The following is a 7,985-nucleotide window of genomic DNA, read 5'->3' on the forward strand; positions in this document are numbered from 1 at the left end:
GAAAAGTCAGTAGATATCGATATACACTTATCAGCTAAAGGATTTTATCATTAACTGTAAGATATTTTGTTAACAGATGAGTTTTTAAGGTTTTTCTAAGATGAGTCAACGAAGAGAGGTTTCTAATATCTGAAGAAAGATCATTACAGATTTTCACCATAGTAAATATCAAAGAATGTGAAAGTTTACCTAATGTTTGAATCCCTTTAATAGATGGAAATAGTAATTTATACTTATGTATATATCTCGTAGACTGAATATGGTATGAATTAAAAGAAAGAGGAAACTGGGGAAAAATCCCATATAAACTCTTAAAAATAACATTTACACATTTAAACTGAATTCTCCAATATACTGGAAGCCAATGTAAAGCCCTCAACAATGGGGTGACATGATTGTATTTATTCTTACCAAAAATTATTTTAGTCGCCAAGTTCTGAATAAATTGTAATCTCTTCAGATTACCTTTATTCAAACCAACATAAAGTGAGTTGGCATAGTCCAGATAAACTAGTATTATGGCCTGAACCAGTACAGTAAAGTGATGTTGATAAAAGAAACAACGAGCTCTCCTTAACATCCATAGGCTAAAATAACATTTTTTTGATATATTATTGATTTGGTTTGTCATAGAAAGAGTAGAATCCAGAACAAAACCCAAGATTCTAGATGAGTATTTAATCTTATAGAGGAGGGAGAATTATGTAGCATAGGACCAAACCATAACAGGTTGGTTTTAGAAACATTCAACTTCATACGCACAGAATAGGCCCAATCTTGAAGTCTTAAGATACAAGAGTTAATGTCTACCTATAGTAGGATGAAAATGTCATCAGCATATGTAAAAATTGATTCTGAAAATAGATAATTTCAAATATTTCAAAGTCATCATATATATATTAAAAATTATAGGAGATAATGGAGAACCCAGAGGTACTGCACAAACAGGAGATCATGGTGAAGAAAATTTATTCTCAGCATGTACTTAATATGATTGGAGTTTCAGGAAACCACTAAACCAATTCAAAACTCCTGGATCTAATCCAATATCAGGCAAAAGTTGTATAAGAAAATCATGGTCTACACATCAAAAACTGCTGAAAGATCAAATTGTAATAAAACAGCACAACGACCATCGACCACGAGGTGTTGAACCTTCACAACCAATGTGTACTAAAATTTGAACGAAATCCAAATTGAAATGGTCAGACCACACTTGGAGTACTGTGTCCAACACTGGTCTCCCTACCTAAAGAAGGATATAACCCTACTGGAGAGGGTGCAAAGGCGAGCCACGAAGCTAGTTAAAGGTATCGAGAATTTGAGCTACAAAGAACGCCTCGGAAAACTGGGATTGTTCACCCTCGAGAAGAGAAGACTGCGAGGAGACATGATAGAGACTTTTAAAATACTAAAAGGATTTGACAAAATAGAGCAAGAAACATCGTTATTCACATTGTCAAATGTGACCCGGACAAGAGGTCATGGGCTGAAACTGAGGGGCACAAGGCCCAGGACAAATATTAGGAAGTTCTGTTTCGCACGAGTGGTGGACGCTTGGAACGCTCTCCCTGAGGAGGTCATGATGGAGACCAACATTCTGGGATTCAAGAGCAAGTTGTATGCACACCTTCTTGCAAATCACATTGGGGGATACGAGTAAACAAGGTTTCTCAGCAGAGAACACCTAGCTTGGCCTCCGCGGGTGCGGGTCGCTGGACTGGATGGACCTAGAGTCTGATCCGGCGAAGCCATTTCTTATGTTCTTATGTTATGTATGGAGAATTTATCCAAATAATCTAATAATTGCTTTGAAACAATAGATTCTAAAATCTTTGTTAACAATGGTATATTTGCGAAAGGACGATAATTAAGAGCTAGTGTTGGATCTAACTCAGGATTTTTTAACAAAGGATTAAGTACAATTTGTCCCATTGCTGATGAAAAAAACCACTAGTGAGAATGCGGAACCTAGGCTCCCTCCAACTATTCCGAAAACAACTGAAAACCTGGCTTTTCTCTAACATCTAACATCTCCTCCCCTGTCCACATCCTCCTCTATTCATATGCTCTTGTAAAGCTTTCTCCTCTCTTTCCTATATTTTTAAACTTTGTAAACCGTGTCGAGCTCCACTTCCGTGGAGATGATGCGGTATATAAACTTAAGGCTTAGTTTAGTTTAGTAATTAATCAACATTGTAAGCCAGGAGATAGCAAATTAAGGGATATCACAAAAATATATGAAGGGCCAGGATCAAGCAACTAGGCTACCAACTCTCCAATCAACTAATCATGACACCAGACTACAAAACTTTCAGAATAGAAATAAAAACCCTTCTATTCAAGAAATCCATCAAGACAAACTAACACCGCAGGAAGCATTTCAATCCCATGAAGCAACCGTTCTACTCTGTAACACTTCTGGAAATGTCCAGATAACCTCTTATGTAATCCACCTTGAACTGCAAAGTAATGGCGGAATAAAAGTCACTAATGTAATGTAATTGAAATCTACAAAATTCAGAGTGGAGTAGAATGGATACAAGTGAATCGATTTTTCACTACGTCAAAAATTACAAAGATTTGACGACGTTATAGGGAAATACTTTTAAAACCAATAGGAACAAATATTTTTTTTCACCTGGGGAATAGTTAAGCTCTGGATGTGGTTTATAAAAAGGTTTGGACAAGTTCCTGGAGGAAAAGTCCATAGTCTGCTGTTGAGACAGACATGGGACGGTAGCATGGAATGCTGCTACTATTTGGGTTTCTGCCAGGTACTTATGACTTGGATTGGCCTCCATGAAGATGGGATACTGGGCTAGATGGACCGTTGGTCTGTCCCAGTAAGGCTTTTCTTATGTTCTTATGTAAGAAGATGTGAGTAGCACATGAGCTGCAGGTGGAAATAAAAAATATGAGATGAACATGAGCTGGGAAATGGGGGGAGATGTTCGTTGAGAAAGTTTGTTTATTTATAACCCTCTTTTCCCAAAGTGACTCACAAGTATAAACATACATAATAAAAAATACATAAAATCCATATAAAACAATTACAGAATTAAGTGACCACGCTTACACCTAAACAGCAATCTTAATGCCCATACTTCCTTTGAGAAAATAAATGCCTCTTCAATAGCTTCTTAAACCCAGAAATTGCATTGCTTTCTAATATACAAAGGTAGGAGATTCCATTCCTGGGGTCCCCTATAAGAGAACATAGTCCCACGTACAAGTAGTAGAGACAAAAAGGATGTAAGAAAAACGTTGGAGGAGTGCGAGTGGAATGGGAGGGTGAGAATGAGGGAATGATGCCATTTAATGAAAATGGAAGCAAGAAGGAAGGTAGCGTTGGAGGAGCTAGAAAGGCATATCATCATCAGGAAGGAACAGTGTCATTTCAGGATTAGGAGAGAGACTGCTTCCAGATACTAATTTGTTGAGGTCATTGATGTCATGAGAACTGCCATATGCAAATTTTGGGTCATAATGGCTGATTTACCCAATAACTGCTTTCTACTCCCTACCTGGACCATGTGGAGCCAGTGCTCCCTGCTGGAGAGAAGCTAGCAGTTTAAAACGGCTCTTGGCACCTCCTTCCTCCTGCCATCACTTAATTTACCAGTCACAAACACAAGGAACATAAGATGGTTTTGCCCCAGCCAAGAGCAAGACCAACAGAACTGAGGCATAAGGTAAGTTACATCTACTACATCTTACCCCAGAGTGGACCATAGTAGACACTGTCTAAGGGGGTAGTTCAATCAAAGTCTGGAGAACTGTGTGTCCAAAAGCTACACCTGCAGATCTCCACTTCACATCACACTGACACTTAGTGAAGATACCTACTGACTTCCAGATAGCAACAGGAATCATTGCATACCATCTCTCAGAGACAGCTCAGATGCAATATAATACAGATCTATAAAATAATGAGCAGAGTGGAAAGGGTAGATGTGAATTGCTTGTTTACGCTTTCCAAAAATACTAGGACTAGGGGACATGCGATTAAGCTACTAAGTAGTAGATTTAAAACAAACTGGAGAAATATTTCTTCACACAACGTGTAATCTCTGAAATTTGTTGCCAGAGAATGTGGTGAAATTAGTTAGCTTAGGAGGGTTTAAAAAAGGTTTGGATAAATTGCTAAACTGGAAGTCCATAGGCCATTATTGAGATGGCTTGAGGAAATCCACTGCTTATTCCTAGGATAAGCAGCATAAAATCTGTTTTAGTTCTGGGATCTTGTGGGTACTTAGGACCTGGATTGGCTACTGTTGGAAACAGAATACTGAGCTTGATCGACCTTCAGTCTGTCCCAGTATGGCAATTTTTATGTTCTTACTGTGGAAGCTGAATGGTACAAGAGAGAGGCGGTGAGGAACTTGGGTGAGAAGGGAGAAAGTATATTGGAGAGAGTTGAGGAAGGGAGATAGAGAATGGAGTGGTTGGAGAGGGTGGGGAAGCAGACAGACAGAAAGAAAAGGATAACAAGACATTTTTATTACGAGTTGCTCTGTGAGCAATGAGGGTGGCCATACCATTAGAGCTGGAAAATAAAAAGAATTCATACTGGAGACAGATGGATGATCAGGTCAGTCTTGCAAGCTAAATCTGTTCTGGATTTTTGTTAATGATAACGTGAAAATAACAATGCAGAGCATTTTCTATTTTATACAAGGTTGTGAAATCCCTGAGTGAACAAATGACCTTCAACACAAAAGTACAAGAAATGGATTGCAAAAAAAAGGTACCTCCATAAATGTCCAAGAATCCGATTGAAGATGAAAAACAGCCTACGTGGTAAATCTGAGAGGGGGGGGGGGACATTTTATTTGATATATTAGTGATAGGAAGAAATGCAAAACTGGCATTGTGAGACTGAAAGATCAAGGGGAGAAATATGTAGAAGCTGATAAAGAAAAGGCTGACTTGCTTAACAAATATTTCTGTTGTTTTCACGGCTTAAGCACTAGGAGTATAGAATACAAACACAAATAGGGTTAGAGGTGTGGTAGACCCTGATTGATTTAGATGATTGTGTTCATGAGCTAGCTAGCTAAACTAAAGGTAGACAAAGCAATGGGGCACATCTGAGGATGCTGAAGGAACTTTGTAGCGGCTCAACTGACCTTTTCAATGCTTCTCTAGATTTGGTTTTGATACTGTAGAAGGGCAGATGGGTTCCCTCTCCATAAAAGTAGAAGGAAGAGGTATGGCTGGTAAGTCTGACTTCTGTGGTAAGTAAATTAATGAAAACACTTTTAAAATAAAGAATAGTGATGATTCTGCAATCCAGTGGACTACAAGACTCGAGGCAACATGGATTCAGAAGAGGCAGGTCTTGTTAGACAAATTTGATCTATTTCTTTGACTGGGTGACCAGAGAATTGGATAGAGGCAGAGCATTAGATGTGGTGCCCTCAGTATGGGCCCCAAAGTGATGGATTGGGTCACAAACTGTTGTGAAAGGTGGGAGGGTAGTGGTCAGTGGAGATCGCTCCGAGGCAAGGCATGTTACTAGTGGTGTGCCTCAAGGTTCTGTTCTTGGGTCTGTTCATTTTAACATTTTTGTAAGTGATGTTGCTGAAGGCCAGTAAGAAAAAGAAGGTATTGATGCCCCTGTGTAAGACCTCATTTAGAATATTGTGTACAATTCTGGAGGCTGCACCTTCAAAAAGATATAAAAAGGATGGAATCGGTCCAGAGGAAGGCTACTAAAATGGTGTGTGGTCTTCGTGATAAGGCGTATGGGGACAGACTTTAAAGATCTCAATTAGAGAATGACACGGTGACAAAATTCATCACCGTTCCCGTCCCCGCGGATAACCGCGGGAAATAATCCCATGTCATTTTCTAGTGTCTATTTCAACCTCGGTCCTTCTACACCAGCATTCTTCAAAGCAAAGCTTGCGGGTCAGTGGTTGTGCCATTCATACTCTGATTCTTCTCTCTCTCCTTAAAGAATGACATGAAGATGGTTTCCCGCGGTTATCCGCGGGGACGGGAACGGTGATGAATTTTGTCACGGTGTCATTCTCTAATCTCAATCTGTATACAGTACTCCCCTGAAATTTGTGGGTATTCTGTTTCAGGGACCCCCATGAATTTTGAAAAACGGCAAATACGTTTTTTAATCGGGGGAGACAGGAGAAGGTATGCTCCGACTGCCTCTTCCTGTACTAAAGCTTTGACAGGCAACCCCTGATTGCTAAGGCCCTTTAGTAGAGAAGCCCGTGCAAGTCTGCCCAGTAACTGGCCTAGTTCAATATTTAATCTTATTTTCTGATTCTAAATCTTCTGTGTTCATCCCACGCTTCTTTGAACTGTGACTGAGTTCAAAGAAGCGTGGGATGAACACAGAAGATTTAGAATCAGAAAATAAGATTAAAGATTGAACTAGGCCAGTTACTGGGCAGACTTGTACGGTCTGTGTCTGTGTATGGCCGTTTGGTGGAGGATGGGCAGGGGAGGGCTTCAATGGCTGATGGGTGTAGATGGGCTGGAGTAAGTCTTAACAGAGATTTTAGCAGTTGGAACCCAAGCACAGTACTGGGTAAAGCTAAGAAGAAAAAATAAAAAATTTTTAATTGAATCAGGTTGGGCAGACTGGATGGACCATTCGGGTCTTTATCTGCCGTCATCTACTATGTTAGCCATTTCCTTCACTCGCCCGCTGCCCTCTCCAGCACGAATTGGCGGGGAGGCTGGACAGGAGAAGGGAGATATGACAGGAAAGCCAGGACGAAGGATTGAGAAGTCACCTCAGCAACTACTTTCTCACAAAGCCTGGGGACAGAGTCCATTGACAGGTCACGATGGGAAACGGCAAAGGAGTTCCTAAGGGGAAAAACCAGGCAAATTTCCAGCTCATTTCTGCTCCTTTGCCATTTCCCAGCCACTGCTTGGGATCTGCTTCCATGTTCCCCGTCTTATTCTCTCTTTTGGCGACCACTGGGGAGGGGGGGGGGTGGCTTCTCCTCTAGTCAACCGTGGGCTGAGGGAAAGTCGCCTTCGAGCTTGGTGAAAAGCGCGCGAGGAGAGCACGAGCCCCCGAAGCCCTCGCGCCGTCCCTCCTCCTCGAGTCCTTGCGCAAGGTCAGTGCGGAGAGCGCGCGAGGGGAGCTGCGTCCCGCCACTTCGTCGCCTTCTCGCGCCGTCCCTCCTCCTCGAGCGTCTCTTCGCTGAAGGGGCCGCGAGTCCTTGCGCAAGGTCAGCGAGGGGAGCCGCGTCGCGCCACTTCGTCGCCTTTGGGCACGAGCCCCGCGCGCGCTGCCCTTCGCTAGACGGTCGAGCGGACGCCGCCCGCCGTACCTTGATGAGGGGCGACACCTCCACCGGGGGAATCATCTCTGGGCCGCTCGCTCGCCGGAGCAGGAAGTCGGGCAGTCGGGCCGGGAGACGTAACGCTGCGCCTCGCGCCGCCCACCGACGCGTCAGGCTCTATGCGCAGCGCCCTCTCTTGGCGGGAGGTCGCAGGGCAGGACGGGCTAAACGAATGTCAGAGCTGTGGCTTCTTGAAGGACCAGGGAGGGGGAGGGCGAGCTGAGCTGAGCTGAGCAATGCCACAGATGCCATCCTCTTGTTCTCCTACTTTAGCCACTTCCACACAACTTAGGAGAAATTAGGGAGGCTAAGAAACTGGGTAACACAGTAATAATGGATGATTTTAACCAGTCAAAAAGAACTTCATGTGTAACGGAGTTGGGGAACTTCATGGGGGACGGCGTTATTTATATATTTTGACCCAGTAGTTTTTGTTTTATTTTAACCAGTGGCATAGCTAGAGTTGCCAGATTTGACATTCGTAAAATCCAGACCCCCCCCCCCCCCCATTGTGCCCAAGTGCACAGATGACCTCCTGCTCAACGCAATGTGGAGGAAGCTTTTCAAAACCCAGACAAAGTGTTGACTTTTTCGGAAAAGCCCTGGGGGAGACAGTCATATGTATGCAGTTGGTGTCAGGAGCTGAAAAACTTGAAGAAG

At 42.6% G+C, this 7,985-nt stretch overlaps 1 protein-coding gene across 1 annotated transcript in view; it reads right to left on the bottom strand.

Moving 5' to 3' along the window:
- Window positions 1-7,470, bottom strand: part of ATP5ME (ATP synthase membrane subunit e) — a 30,428-nt gene extending 22,958 nt beyond the window's left edge. Inside the window, exon 1 of the mRNA XM_033938286.1 lies at window positions 7,314-7,470. Within this exon, the coding sequence (XP_033794177.1) occupies window positions 7,314-7,349 (36 nt within the window). The 5' untranslated portion in view covers window positions 7,350-7,470. The remainder of the gene's footprint in view (window positions 1-7,313) is intronic.
- Between the last annotated feature and the right edge of the window lie 515 nt (window positions 7,471-7,985).

The sequence above is a fragment of the Geotrypetes seraphini genome, chromosome 1, assembly GCF_902459505.1.
Source record: "Geotrypetes seraphini chromosome 1, aGeoSer1.1, whole genome shotgun sequence".
Lineage (NCBI taxonomy): Eukaryota > Metazoa > Chordata > Amphibia > Gymnophiona > Dermophiidae > Geotrypetes > Geotrypetes seraphini.